This window comes from Otolemur garnettii, unplaced genomic scaffold (genome assembly GCF_000181295.1).
Source record: "Otolemur garnettii isolate 467f Iridium unplaced genomic scaffold, OtoGar3 scaffold00003, whole genome shotgun sequence".
In the NCBI taxonomy this organism is placed as follows: domain Eukaryota; kingdom Metazoa; phylum Chordata; class Mammalia; order Primates; family Galagidae; genus Otolemur; species Otolemur garnettii.
Genome location: NW_003852398.1, coordinates 40,825,746 through 40,840,859, shown reverse-complemented (window position 1 = coordinate 40,840,859; position 15,114 = coordinate 40,825,746). Strand labels below are relative to the sequence as shown.

The 15,114-nt window shown below is 57.1% G+C and overlaps 1 protein-coding gene across 2 annotated transcripts; it reads right to left on the bottom strand.

The window, feature by feature from the left end:
• Positions 1–1,004: 1,004 nt before the first annotated feature.
• On the bottom strand, positions 1,005–7,854 carry PITX1 (paired like homeodomain 1). 2 transcript variants are annotated; one of them, XM_012807542.1, is made up of 4 exons: positions 7,792–7,854; positions 6,955–7,191; positions 4,453–4,685; positions 1,804–2,525 (listed from the first exon to the last, which is right to left on the bottom strand). In XM_012807542.1, the coding sequence occupies exons 2-4, from the start codon at positions 7,121–7,123 to the stop codon at positions 1,983–1,985; spliced, it is 945 nt and encodes a 314-aa protein (XP_012662996.1). In that variant the 5' UTR covers positions 7,124–7,191; positions 7,792–7,854; the 3' UTR covers positions 1,804–1,982. The 2 variants fall into 2 exon arrangements, with proteins under 2 accessions (XP_003782227.1, XP_012662996.1); XM_003782179.2 differs by lacking the exon at positions 7,792–7,854 and having other exon boundaries at positions 1,005–2,525; positions 6,955–7,497.
• Positions 7,855–15,114: the final 7,260 nt, after the last annotated feature.

The window sequence follows — 15,114 nt, the reverse complement described above, 5'->3', positions numbered from 1 at the left end:
AATAGGGCTAGCACTCCTGACCTCAGAGGCAGTGTTGACCTGGTTTGAGAATATGTGCACAGAGTTCTGCTGCTATTAGCTTATGACTAAGCCTGTGGCTGTGCCCCATTCCCAGCAAGGGCTTGCCTGGGTCCAGCTCTAGGGCAGTGCCAATCCCCATCACAAGGTGATTCTAAAGCAGAATATCAACCCCTCCTTCCTCCCCCGCTGCAGCTGCGAACATTTTGTTTTGCCATTAGAAATGACTTACTTAAGGGAAACAGATTTTACAGGCAGTTTACAGGCTGGTCTTGTTCAGTAGTTTCCAAAAGCCAGGGGAGGGTGGAAGCAACCAGCAGTCCCCATAAGTTGGGATAGAAGAGAAGTGAAAAGTGAGTCCTATGTGACAGACACTTTCTCTGGCACAACCAGCATAGTCGCATGCCCTTGGGTGGGATCTCAGCTGAGGCATTAGGGGTAAAGGTAGAGGATGGTCCTGGCTAGACTCTGGAGGATCCAGTCCTCCTGGAATGGAATAGCCAGGGAATAGCTTCAAGGGCGGGGGCGGGGGGGGGGTGCCTGGGCCACAGGACAAAAGGCCACCTAAGGCCCAGAAAGCCTGTCAGCAGCCCCCAGCAGGGCCCCATAGTACCCTGGGGGCCTCAAAGGTCAGCACAGACCCAGCCTGCATGGAAGAGCATGCAGAGTCTGGGAAGGGTTGGGAGGTACTAACTAAGGCGACCAGGCACACAGCACAGACTGGACTAACACTCAGCGGGTGCGCACGGGGTGGGAGAGGAGAGGGAGCTCAGAACCATCACCGCAGTCGTGCTAAACAGGTCAGGAAATGACGGTGAGGACGGGACATCCCTGCCGGCGGGCTGCCTCAGCTTTTCTCTCCTACCCTCGGGGCCGAGGTGGCGCAGGCCCTTTCTATCTGCCTCCCTCTTCAGCCCAATGAAGCAGTCAGGGCTCAGCAGTGCTTAGCACGCTCAGACTATGGTTTTAATAGACGTACATGGACAAGTCGATATAGACAAATTTATAATTCTATACAGTCAGTCCGACATACACAGGGACGCTGTAAACAGGGGCGAGGGCCGGAGAGCGGGTGTGCAAAATGGGCGCAGGGCCCTGGGGCCGCGCCCCGCGCTCTCCCGGCTCCACTCTTGCACGGCAGGCGGTGAGGAGGGGGCTGTGCGCCGGGACAAGGGGCCACCTCCCGGCCCAGGAGCAGAGCAGAGAGCCTGAGCCTGCGGCTAAGCTTGGGGTTGGGGTACTCTGAGACAAGCCTTCCCCATCCTCCCGCCATGTCCACACCACCCGCTGCAGCTCCCTGGCCTTAATATAGGGCTGGGCGCAGGGAGGGCGAGGGCTCTCCCAGGCAGGGCGCGCCGCGGGCATGTGCGGCTCCCTGGCGAGCGCCCGATCCGGTGCGAGGAACCGTCACCCCTGGCCCAGCGCCTGCTCCAACTCGGATACGAATCGAGCTAAGGTGCGCTCGGCCGGGCCCAGCTCGGAGAGTTGTCTTGGTTCGTACCGGGCTAAGGGATCTCAGGCTTGTTCGGGAATAGCACATCCAGTTCTCACAGGCTTGGTCGCTCAGTCCGCATACAGCGCGGCGGGGACGCGGGCTACGATGGCGTCCTCTCCGGGCCGCTGGGCCTCGGCACTCGCTTCCCCCGCCGAGTCCTCTCCGCGGAGTGGGCCACCGGGGCCCATGGGAACACACACCACCCGCGCCATCCCGAGGGCAATTGCAACTCATCCATTATTTCGCGGCACTTTTCTCCGACGTCTTTTAACTTTCTTTTCTTTTTTTTTGAGGGCTGAGTGGGGTCCGGAAAAGCAAACACAAAACCAACCCAGAGGCGGGGAGTGGGAGGAGGGGGCGCGCAGGCACGAGGCCCACGGCGCGGCTGGCTGCGGCCCCGCGTGCGTCCTCCGCGCCCGCCCCGCCCGGCGCCGTGCCGGCCGCCGACCCGCGTGGCGCAGCGGGGCGGTCAGCTGTTGTACTGGCACGCGTTGAGGCCCGTAGCCGGGCCCTGCAGGCTGCCGTAGCCGAACGACGAGTGTTGCTTGGACTTGAGCCGCAGGCTGGCTAGGCTCGAGTTGCACGTGTCCCGGTAGACGCTGTAGGGCGAGGCTGGGGTGCCGTACGGGCAGGCGCCGGGTGACATGGCCGAGTTAAGCGAGGAGCCGGTGAGGTTGTTGATGTTGTTGAGGCCGGAGTTGGGCATGCCAGGCACGGCGCCTGGGCCCATACTGGACGGCATGGTCATGGAGGAGATGGAGCTGGGTGCCGAGAACATGGACTGCGACGACAGCGGGCTCATGGAGTTGAAGAAGGTGAAGCTTTTCGTGGACAGTGGCGCTGGAGCCAGGCTCTTGGCGGCCCAGTTGTTGTACGAGTAGCCGGCGGCATACACGTCCTCGTAGGGCTGCACCAAGCCGCTGAACTGCGGCACGTAACCGCCCTTGCACAGGTCCAGCTGCTGGTTACGCTCGCGCTTCCGCCACTTGGCTCGCCGGTTCTTGAACCAGACCTGGGGGAGAGGGCGGGAGAGGAGTCAGGGCTGCCGAGGGCGGGAAGGCCCCCCACCCCCACTCCCCACCACCCTGAACCCTCCGCCTTCTCTCCCTACTTCGTTTCTTTTCTTTGACTGCCCGACCAACGGATATTTCCGCTTCTGCCTTCTCTCCATAATGGTTCTTTCCAGTCCCCCGGAAATATTAGGGTTTTTGTCCTTTTCCCCAAATTAAGTTCGTTTTCTTCTCTTAATATGGATTCTCTTTTATTTTTAGCAAATATTCGTTTTCTTCCTTCCCCATTTCAACTAGTCTACCTTCTGCTTTCCCTCCCGAATGGGTTCCTATCTATCCACTAAATATTCCATACCTTTCTTCTCCCTCAAATGCAAAACTTAATTTTCCTTCCTTGAGACATATAACACTCCGATTCCTCCAATTCCTTCGACCTATTTCATCCGTTCAAATAGTCTGTTTTCATCTTTGTTGGCAATATTTGATATTTCCATTTCTGCTTCAAATATTTTCATTCAGTACATCCCACTATCTCCTTTCTTCTCCCTCAGTCTGTTTTCTTTATTCCCCATTTTTGATCTCTTTGATTCTTCCCCACTCTTCCCAATATGACCTTCTTTGTTTCCCTTAAATAGTTGATTCTTTTTCTCAAATACTTGATCCTTTCGCTTCTCTTAAATATTTAATTTCTTTTCTGTCACCTGAATATATGCCAAACATATTTCTTTGCAAATATTTAATTTCCTTTTGATTCTTACTAGTTTCTCTCTAATCTCCCCTCCTTGGATTTCTCCCCCCAAATTTGGTAAGAACCTCTTTTTTTCCTCTAAGCCCCAGGTCTTCCCTGGTCCTCACTTATCTGCCCACCACATGCCCCCTGCCCTCCCCAACCCTTCTTCAGTCCTGGGCTCAGTTTCCTAAGCTGGTTTGTGAGACCTCTGCACCTCAGCTCCCCCAGTCTCTACCACTAGCACTGCCTGTTTCCACCCCACCCATCCCTTCCACTGTAAACCTAGTCAGGATTATTGAGTGTGGCGTTCCACTCCAAGTCTCACTGGGCTGGCTAGCCTGACTTGAGAGGGAGAGGGCTGGGTTACGGTAGGGAGCCTGTGGGCTAGGTTGGTCTGGCTTGGAAGGTGCTTCCAATACCTAATTAAATATTGGTGCATTCAAGGAAGAATTGATTTTCTTGCTGCTCTGGCAGGAAAACCTTGCATTTACTGGGAACCAAAGGGGTGAGAAGAGGGAGAATGCAGTCTGGTCTTGGGTTTGAGACCTCACATCTCAAGGGGAAGGCCACTTGCCCACCAGAGCCACCCCCTTCTTGACCCAAGACTTATAGGAAAAACCATTAGGCAAAAGGTCTAAGGCTAGGGAAGGTGGAGAATATCTTGAGATTTTGGAAGAGCTGGTTGCAGGATAGGACCACAGCTCCAGAAAGTTTTGAGAGCCCCCAACCCAAGCACATTTCAAACCTCTCCCAGGCAGCTAGTCAGGACCTGCCTTTCCCTTTCGCTTTCGCTGGAAGGCCAGTAGCTCCCGAAGTCCCCATCGGTAGGGAATTCTCTGTCCAGTCTCTAGCCCAGGTTATCCTGCTATCATCTGAGTGGGCCCAGAACCCTGCAGGGCATGGGAGAATCCCCTGGAGCCACAGGTTTTGGGGTTGGGGCTACTGCAGAGCCGTTGGTCAGGTAGGATGCAGGTCAGAGGGGCTGGAGTCAGGAGCAGCCTAGATTCGCTAGGGGCCTTGGGGCCTAGCTGACTCGAGGTGGGCCAAGGCCTCAGGTGAGGTCTCTGGTGGAGGGAGGGAGCAGATCTGAGCAGTGGGAGAGTGGAAGTCTGAATAAGGGATAAGCTTTCCTGGGCTGCGGCAGAAGCGGCCCGGCAGCTCTCCGCGTGGGTCGCTTTAGGCGCGCGCCTGGTGCTCACCCGCACGCGCGGCTCGGTGAGGTTGGTCCACACAGCGATTTCCTCCCTCATGCTCATGTCCGGGTAGCGGTTCCTCTGGAACGTCGCCTCCAGCTCTTGCAACTGCTGGCTTGTGAAGTGCGTTCGTTGCCGCCGCTGCTTCTTCTTCTTGGCTGGGTCCTCCGCGCCGCCACAGCCCGCGCCGCCCGCGCCACTGTCCTCCGGCCCCTTGGGTTCCGCGCCGCGCTCCTTCTCTGCAGCAGGCAGGACGGGGTACGGGTCACCTCGGGCTTACGCCCTGTTGCACCCCCGTCCCGGCTCCACCGAAGCGCCCGCCATCAGCGCAGGTAGCCTCCCTCCCAATTCCAGGCGGCCCTGAGAATTGTCCTTATTGGAAAGAACCCGCAGGGCTCTGGTAGTTAGTAGGCAACTTTAGTCTGGCGTGCCGAGGAGAGGAATCCAGGAGCTCGAGCCGGAGCCGAGCCGTAGGCCTGGGTTCCTGGGTGGGCAGGGCCTGCTCCCACGGCAGCTGGGCTCAAGTTTTGGCTCTGCTGCTGCTGTTACCCCCAAATGTATGCTTTTTTAAAAACAAATTTTGTGGACTCTTGGGGGGAGGTCTAAAGCTGAAGGGGGTCTCTGCTTTTTTGAACTAGAATCAGATTTTTCCAGCCTGAACCCCTCCACTTTCTTCTCCCCAGAGCTGTGTGGGAGCCCCACTGGGCAGGCAGCACACGCCCGATCTCGGCCTTACTTCCAGACCTCCAGTCTCAAGGCCTAGTAAGTCCCTCCAACTGCAGTTGGGACAAGACAGACTCTGTCTAGGGGACCTAAGGGCTTTACCCTCTCTCTCTTTGGAGCTACACAAAACATGGTAATAGAAACATTGAAACATAAAGGAAAAGAATTTTGAAACAAAACACAAAAGCCCAGAAAAGCACACAGCCCTCTGCCTAAAAACAGGGGCTGAGGATGTCACAAATTCTCAAAAATAGGCAGGTAGAAACACGGAGCAAATGTAAATTAAGAAGCTAGAAACTTCCTTGAAAACACACCCCTGACTAAATACAGAGTGTGTAAACTCCAGGCAGACAGAGGCATTTATTTCTCTGGGATTAAGAAAAATCAATGTACCGTTGGTAGATAGATTTTTAACCCCTTACCAATAACATCCTTGTAGAGATAATTTTTAAATTCCAGAGCAACACAACATTACATTTAGATAATTTAAATTCCCCAAATCACACCGCTGCAAATGGATTTTAAGAAAATCCTGGAGAAATGCGCCATTTTGGATCGACTTTAAAGTCTCCCGAAGAATGATGTTGCATGTAGATATTTTAAATTCCAGAGAAATACATTTAGCATATTAATGCTTTCAAAATCAAAAAATACTGTTTAAATTGTTAATTCGTCCTCCTAGATCTGGTTTAAAAAAATCAGTCTACAGTTATATATTTCTTTAGGTTTTAATAAATAATCAAAGACCACACTTAAAACTTTGAAAACAAAAGTATAGTTCAACGTTGGTTATTTTTGAACCAAAGAGAACACCTCAGAGAAAATTACGTAGGGATGGATGTAAAACACAAACAAATACAGATTTAAAAAAGCAAGAGAAACAGCGGTGGATTAAGCAATGAACTAAGTAGCGCGCCCATGCCTCAGGAGCTTGGAGCTCGGAGCTCGGCTGCAAAGCCGAGTTAGGACCGTGAGCGCGGGAGTCACTCAGAGACCCCGCCGGCCTGGCCGGGGCAGGATTCGTCGCCACACTGCCGGCGCCTTCACCCGCCGGCCCAGCTCGTAGCTGCGAAAAAGGTCGAGCACGGACAAAAAGGAAACGCAGAGGGAGACCTACTAGATCCGAGTCAGGGCCCTGGTTAGGCGGCCTGGAGACTCCAGGCTCGGGACGTGCACGTGGGCCGGGATCCCTGGTCAGGGTTCAGGCCGGCCTTGTCCGCAGCACCCCTTGGCCTGCTCGCCCTCTCTATCCTCAGTCTTTCTTTTATTTGTTGTTGTCTCCCCCTCAATCCAGTTTGCTCTTTCCGCCCGCTCCTTCTCTTCAGTCTCTCCTTTTCAATCTGTCGCCCACTGACAGGGATGTCTTCCCCACTCTCGGTCTCTCTGGGCGCTTTTTCTCGCCCGTCACCCCCATTTCCTTTTAGATCAGCTCCTGCCCTTTAGTCCTGGCTGTTTCTCTGCGCCCAGTTGTGCAAACCCAACTTCTTCCCGCGATCTCTGTGCTCCTGATGGAGAGGGGCTGTCAGTCCAACCCCCCAGTTGTAGGCTCGTGCATCTGCCAGTCTCGGCGGGTAGGGACCGCGTGGAAGCGCCTTCATTTACGTGTGTGTATATAAATTTCCGCGTTCACTCATCAGGTCGAGAACGGGAAATGGGGAGCTCCCGTCGCTCTTGGGGCGGAGAGGGAGACTGGCTGCGCGGCGCGGGCGTCAGGCCCTGCTCCCAGGTCCCGGTGCCCTGAGCCCCGGTGGGCTCCGTGCGCGCTGCGCAGGGAACCACGCTTACCTGGCAGCTCCGTGTCAGACGACTCACTGGCTGAGTTTTCGAGCTGCTCTCGGGGGTCGGCCGCGCGTGCCAGGTGGAAGGCGGGCCCCATGTCATGGGGCGGCGGCGGCGGTGGCCGGAGTCCCTCCGGCAGCCGCTCCAGGCTCATGCCCCCTTTGAAGGCGTCCATGTACGTGGGGACCGCGGAGGGCGCTCCAGGGCCCGGGGCTAAGCGCTCCCGACCGCCCTGGCTGCGACCTGCGGGGACAAGAGCGCAGCTCCTAAGCAGCTGCCCCCCAGGGCTGCCCGTGCCCGCCGCGACGCCGCGCCCGCCCCATGGACCGCCCGGAGCTGCGGGGCCGGGCGGGCTGCGGCGGAGGCCGTTTCTCGCGACTGGGTGCCTGGCTCAGCGCTGCGATCCCGCCGCTCGGGCCTCAGCCGCCCGCCCGGCCCCGGCTACGGCTCCAGATCCGGGGCCGGTTTCTAAGGCTCCGGACGGCGCCGGCAGAGTCTGTCTTAAAGCGACAGCGCGCACCGCCAGGTTCCAGCAGTCCCTGCGCCAGGGGTGCAGGGTGGGGTGGGCCCGAGTGGGAGGGGGCTGGAGAGGGAGGGAGCGAGCAAGCGAGGGAGCGCGGGCGGAATCCAGCCCCGAGCCGCCCGCGCCGCCGCGCCCTCTTTGCCGCCCTCCCTCCCTGCCTCGCCCGCGCCCTCCCCCTCCGCAACCACCTTCCCGCCGCCTCCCCGCCCCCCGCGGCCTCGCCGCGCCTCTCCCTCCTTCCCTGGTGACACACCGAGTTCTCCCTCGACCTCACAAAAGAAACGCATCTGGCCTGCAAGTCCCGCGCGGCTCGTGCCCACCTCAGGCTACAAATGACTTGTATTGCTCAGAATCAACTCCCGTCTCGGCCTCGAAGTCCCCAGCCCTCCCACCCCCCCGATCCCCCCGGCGCGAACAGCCCAGGATGAGTGAATGTTTGCCGAGCAGGATCGCACGGAGCGGGCGCCTGAGAGCCAGCGCCAGGGCGGGGGCAGAGCCCGGGGCCCGTTCCGGCAGTTCCCAGCGGTGTCCTCGTCGAGGGGCAGTCCGCCCCTCCTTCCCCGGCCTCTTCTCCCGGGAACTCAGCCCTGCTGAGTGACAGCAGCCTGCGCTCTAATAGGCCCCCGGATGCTGCCTCCTAATTAGCTTGGACCCTCTCCCCTAAGGCTGCTACTCAGGTCTCCCTCTCTGTACCGCAGTCAATTTTCCGGGATTGAGATAGAAATGATGGTTTCTAATCAGACGAAACGTTTCTGTTGGCTCTAGGTGGCTGGCTGGTAGTGCAGCAAGCGACCCCAAGAGCCCAGGCAGTCCCCACAGCTTCTCCTACCTCTTGCCTTGTCTTGCACTTTGAATGGTTCGGCCAAATCTCTGGGCCCTGGCCTTGGCAAGCATGGGGTTGCCCTTGGCAGCCTCCCCCCTTCTTCAGAGTAGTTTTGCCCCAGCCTAGGGCCTGTGCTCTGGCTTCCCAGGGCTTCAGGCATAGGCCTGGTAGCCCAGGTGACTGCTGTCTCCCAACCCTGGGCCGGCAGCCAGGAAGCCTTCAGTCTTCTAGCTGCTTTCCCACACAGTGGTAGCTAAGTTGCAGCTCCGATGGGCCTTTGCTGGGCACAGGCAAAGACATTACCTTCCCACTTCCAAAAGTGATCCCCTCCTTCAGTGAAGTTTATCAAAGGATTTTGCTCAACAATTGTTAACAGGCCCCAAGACCTCAGTGTCTTCAGCAAATAGGCCCCGGATGAGGTGGCAAGGTGCGGCCCTGACCTGTTCCTCTGGCCACAGGCAGTCCCCAAGTTGCCCTCTGCCCCTCACCTGCCAACTAGCCACACCAAACACAGCAACCAAAGAGAGAGCAGTGCTGAACAGGTGGCCTGGGGGAGAAGCACTTTCCTACTCTCCAGCCTCAGTGCCCTTACCCAAGGTCTCCGTGCCTCCTTAGCTCCTCCTGGGGGTCTCTGGTTGGGCCTGACCATGCAGGTGTCAGCATCTGGGATACTCCACAAGTTCTGCCTTTGAGTCCTCTTCTCATCACAGGGAAGACCCAGGCTGCAGGCTGAGCTCCGTAGTGAGCACAGGGTTGGGGTAGGCACACAATTCTACTCCCTCTGCCTCTGGTTCAGGGTGTCCAACTCTGGGACATGGAGAGAGGGCACCATTTCTGGGCCTGGCCTACTCTTGGGGCGGAAGCCCAAAGGGAACACACTTTCCAGAGTTTGGATTGAGGAGGCTCAGTGACTCCTGCCTTCTCTTTCCAAGTTGAGATCCTTGCTCTATGAAACTAGTCTTGGTCATGGGGAGATGACATTGGGAAGTACAGTTGCCTAACATTTGCCCCTGCCACACCTCTTACTGCATTTCTTGGTTGAGTCTCCTGCAGCAGCAGATATCCCCTTTCAGGAGGATTCGGGTGCTGCAACATGCTACGAAGTGCCCCATTCACCAACCACTCTCCCTGTAGCTGTCTTGCCCCTCAAAACATCTTAGATGCAGAGGGGAACACACACACACACATACACAAACACACACGTGCATCCTGCACACCACAAATGTATGCTGTGTACACATAGAAGTGCACTCACTGCCTACACATATGGACGTGCTGGGTACAGGCATATTTGTGCTGCTTGGCATGAAAACTGGCTGGTCAGGGATAGGAGGTATGTTCTAAGCCCACTAAATGTCAAGCCAAGTTGGGAAGCACAGTGCACCTCTGGACAGGGACATGTAAATGAATGGTCTGCCTATGGGTGTCCAGAGGGTGGGGATCACAGCCCCCTACTCTCAGAGGCCCAGGAGTCATGCACTGCGTGGACGAGGACTGTTTTGTGACTCAGCAGCTCCAGCTGCTCAGTCTGAGGGGCTTATGTCCCTCACTGTTGATGTATTTAATGCAGCTATTGAGCACCTGCTGTGTGCCCCTCTGGGCCCAAGCCTCTGGCGGTGGTCCAGGCAGGCACAATAGTCTCATTATTTGGAAATCTTGATGCTTGCTTTGTGGATAGAAAAGCCCTCAGACTGTTTTGGGTGAAGGGCCTGGTACTGGGTAAAGGGACCAGAGCCTCAAAGAAGGGCTGAGGCTAGTGGTGATTGCTCAGGGCAGTCTCCTAGGCAGCACTGAATGATCAAGGAGCAAGGAAATACTGACAGAGAGGAGGCTATGGTCCAATCAGTTGGCTAGAGAGGGACCTGGACATACTCTCTGTTCTTCCCCAGCTATACTATCCCACTTGGGCTTCCAGCATACTCACAGGCACATAACACACAAACACACAAAGGCAGCACTCTTTCAGGAGTAAGAGCAGAGGTTCAGCACTCCCCCAGCTTTGCTGTATGACCTGCTCTTGCCTCAAGGTCAAAGCCTGACCTGCGATTTGCCTTGGGTTCCATGTCCAGCCTGGGACGCAGCTGTCTGCCTGTTGCGTCAGCCTGTACCTCACTCGGTGAGACTAAGAGGAGGGAAGGGGGCATGCTGGAGCTAGAATCATATGCCCTATTCCCCATTCCTCCTTCACCATACAGAGCCAGCAGTGGTTGTGTGACTTTCAAGAATTTTGGAGTTTAGGGTCCTGGCTGGGCTGAGCAGAGGAGCCTGGCCTATTGTGGGGTTGAAGTAGTCATCACTGGGACTCTTTCTGAAGCTAGGCTCACTCAAAACAGACTCTGTGCCCAAGAATAGTTTAGTAATTTAATTTGGAAAGGGTGATTGGGAGGCTGTCATGGGGGGCATCCTTCCACCCACTTATGGGGATAGCCTGCCCTAATCCTTGCTCCCAGAATGGAGGTATTTTAGGAAAAAGGAAGGAATGTGCCATAGCCTGCCCCCAGGGCTATCCATGACTCTCCTGGACATTCCAGCCCTAAGCCTCTTAGGCTGTGGAGAAGTTCAAACTAGAAAACCCAGTTTTGGGAGTGCAGCCTGGACCACCTACTTCCTCCTGCCTGATCTAACACCCCCTCCCCAATAAAAACACTTGTTTCTTTGAATACAAGTAATTACTGGGTAGGGGAGGAGGAGGGTGCTCAGGTAGAGACTAGAAAGACCTCACTGGATCCTTTGGCTTCTCAGGACCCCGGTCTGAGGCTTCCTGCCAAACAGGGCTCTCCAGCCTGTCCTGGGGCAGGATGGCTGCCAGCTGGGGGTCACAGATAGGAAGTACTGGAACTCTGTGCTGTGGGCTGCTCCATCAGTGGCTGGTAGAGCTCATGACTCCCCCAGCCCATTGCTGGTTCCTAAAAATGGCTACGTATACAAGTGGGGCGCAGAGGGTCAGCTTTTGCTGTACTAGGGCCTCCTCTTCCCCGCAGATGCTTTTGTGGGAGACAGGCATACATTCTCTGTATCCTCCAGTCCAGGCAGCCTGGTTTCCACACCACCAGCCTACCTTTTTTCCTTTCCATGACACAGGTGGGGGAAGCCTGAAACAGCTTAGGGAAAGGGCAGGGGGATAGCAAGTCCCCTCCTGTGTTAACCCTGCTGCTTGTAGCCTTGCCCTTACTGTAGACCCAGTCATTACCCTAGACCTGCATCTTCTGCCACCTGGACAGCAACCTGGGGTTTCCTCCCTGCCACCTTGGTGGCTTTCAGAGGTCCCTGGGATGCCAAGAAAATACCCAAGCCTTAGTTCATGGACAAGTGGACTCAAGTAATTTTAGCTTCAGGGAATTCCTAAATCGGAAAATCTGGGGATCAGTATTCCAGCCTACGGTTCCTATTACTTCGATCCCGGCATGGCAGAATCTGCCTCCGACTTACGAAGCTGGTCAATTTCAGAATTCTGAGACTTGGTCGCAGAGAAGCGGCTGTGTGCTCGGGGACTCCACGCCAACAACCAAACCCGGGAGGAGCCTCGGGAATACCTTTATTGGACTTTGCGAAGATAATTTGAGGTTTCTCTCAGGGGAGAAAAGAGCTGTTCTGGCGAGGGCAGGCCATCGTGGGCCGGGGCACCTCCGAGGCCGGCTGCGGGACATTGGGTATGGGACGATGAGAGCTGCTGCTCTGGCCGATGTCTGCTGCTTTTCTGCGGCATTGCTGCCGGAACAAACGAACGAATGAAGCGGTTTCGTTTAGGCAAGATACCCTCTTGACGCGAAGCTACGGCCGAAGTCCCGGGCCGTGCAGAGGGCCCAGCGTTTCCACTCGAGGCGAAGCCCTCGTCCCCGGGCACAGCAAGGAGCGGCGGTCCGCCCTCTCCCTGCCCCTGACTCCCAGAGGCCCCCTGCGTCCTGCGCCTCTGCGAGGGGCTGCAAAGAGCTTCTCAGGTTGTGCTCTCCGCGGGGCCCGGGCCCTCACCCCCGAGGTTGTTGCCGTTTGGGGGTGCTGGGGCCGAAGCGCAGGGTGGGCCTATGGGTTAGGTATGGTAGCGCCCGGTGATGGCAGCTGTGACCGTGCCCTGGACGCAGGAACAAGCTCCTCACCCTGCCTCGATGGCGCCCGACCTTCCACGCGTTTCCTTCTGTTTCACGCCGCGGGCCAGACCCGACAGACGCTTGGAGCAAACAGTATAGAACTCGGACGCTATCTCCCTGAGCCCCGCCACCTCCCTGCGACCCTCCACCTCCGAGTCCCTGTGCCCCTAGCCCAGTCTCTTACCCCACCTGAGCAGCGCTGTGTCCGCGGCTCGTCGGCTCCGGGCTCGCCCGCCGCGGACTCTGGCTGAGGTTTCGGCTCCGGCTGGGGCCCCGGCGCCGGCTCAGTCTCTGGCTCTGCGCGCTGCTTCGGCCCTCGCTAGTTCGCTACATCCCAGCGCGCAAAGTCGGGGCTGCCTCGACTCGGCCCGCTCCTCCTGCCGCCGCCGCCCGTCGCCCGCGGGGAAGGCGGGGACACGGGCCGGGGAGGCGGGAAGGGGGGAGGGGAAGCTAGGCGTTCGCCAGGATCGGCGGGGAGGGGGCGGCGCGGTTCTGCTGACCAAGGGTCCCGGCTTCCCTCGGGGCGCAGGCTGGGGTCTGCGCGGCTCTCGGGCGGTTCAGGGTGCCTGGGAACGCACCCGGGACAGCGCGCGCCGGGGCCGGGGCTGGGTCTGGGCCGGGGCCGGGCCCGGCCGCAAGCGGACGAAATCGCTGCGGGTCCCAGCCTGGTCCTGGCGCGCTTTCTCTCCCTAGGGTCAGATTCCCACCTGACTGGTGAGGAGCCTCCCTACTTCGGTTTAGTCGGGGTCTGGTCAGAGTTTCGCGGTCCAGCCAGGTGACTGTCGAGCCGGGGTTTTGAGAGTACCTTTCCTCTTTCTGCTCAGCCTGCGGGAGGGAGCTGGTTTTGCGTGTTGGCAGGGAGAGTCCGTTCCGCAGAGTTTGGCAGCTTCAGAGGTTGGAGGACAGACCCTAGAGTTTCTCTGTGTATAGGATGGGGGGTCCTAGGGAGGGGCAACCTCTCGACCTGCCCTGCTACGAGTATTCCCTCCCTCCCCGTCCTCAGGAGCTGGGCTGGTGAGGAAAGGGAGATAGATACTTCTTTGGCCCCACATCCAACTCCTACGCCGCACATCCTCCAGAGGTCATCGTGCTGTAGCCGGGGAACCGGGAGGCTTCGACCCTTGTGGCACGGTAGGCCTGTTCCAGGCTGCCCGCCAATGGGAGCTGGACAGAACGGAGGGCAACTAGGAGCCTGCGCTTCACCTACCCTCAGGCCTCCATGTTCTCCAGCATTGCCCAGTGGCCAGATAACCTTGCGCATGAAACCTCGTGGAGGAGACCAACTGGCCAAACCCACTTCTGCTTTCCGCGAGAGCCCAATCTGAGCTTGCGGCTGTTGGGACTTTGGGATGGGATGGCGGGTTGAGTCGTGTGGCCTGGCACTCTTGGGGACAGGAGCCGCCAAACTTGCCCTGCGACAGCCAGAGGCCGACGTCGGGCTACAAGCTCCAGAGCGGCTGCTGCTTCGGGTGCAAGGTGCCCAGAGATGGCAGCGCGGCAGCTGGGCATTAATGTTTCATGAGGTGCCCTCACAGGCGGCACCTCCCCTGCCTGGTTCTTGCTGACAGCTGCTGCGGGAGAGGCCGCCGCCTTGCACCCGCCCTGGCGCCCTGCTCCTCCGTGCCTCCAGGGCCGCCTGGCTCCGGAACACAGAGACATACCCCAAAGCTAGAAGCCGGACTGAGCCCTTGACGTTTAGGGCCCTGCGGGATAGCCCCGGCACCCTGACATGCAGTTGTGGGAACTCCACAACATCCTTTCAACCCTCAACAGCAGGAATTCCTCTTGGGTGGGTGTGTGGGACCTTGTGTACCCAGCATCCTAAGATACAAGTCCCTGAATCCATGCTTCAAGGCAGACATGGGCCTGAGGACTGCCTGGCTGAAACGGAATCTCCAGACTAGGACCCTGCAGCAGTGGGGATTCTAGACCCCACTTCTCTTATTCTCCTCCCCAGTGGCTGTTTTATGTATGTAAATGACCTGTTGGTGGGTCCAGCCAGAGAACTGCTTAGCTAAGACATTTCTGACCTTGTCTCCAGCAACCTTCCCCCTAACTGAAGTGAGGAGGAAATCTTTGGGCAAACTGCAAGTTTCACCCTTGTTATGGGGGCAAGCAGCCACCTAACTGATGGGTAGCTTTTACTCTGGCATCTGTGTGTATCAGGAAATCATAACCTACTTACTCCTGTGCACTAGCAGTTTCCTGAGTTTTGTTCCCATTGGGTCCCTGGGCATGTGTGAGATTCTCTGCATGCCCTTTTTTCCCAGGCAGGGTCTGTGGTGCCACAAACTCTGCCTTTGGCACCTGATGGCCAGAGTTAGAATCTTGTCTGTGGCTTTTACTAGCTGTGTGGCTTTAGGCAAGTAACATAACCTCTCTCAGCCTCAGCTTCCCCATCCACGAAATGATGAAAGTTCCCACTTCCTTGATAAACGGATGAAATGATGAAGGTGAGAGACTTGGCCTTGAATCCTGTGGGCAGAGAGGCTGAATGCTAATGGTGACACCTGCCCATTGCTTTGCTCTTTAAAATAATTTGCTTTTATTTTTGTTTCCTTTCCCCAGCATGGTCATGTTGATTAAGGTAAGCAGGAAAAGACCCCAGAGCCCTTTTCTGAGTAGTGGACCTGTCCCATTCCCTGCTTTGCTACTAGGAAGTTTTGGCCCAGAAACACTGGGCAGGCTAGGGGAGTGGGAAGTCTGGAAGTTCTTGGTGAACTTTGGTGGGACAA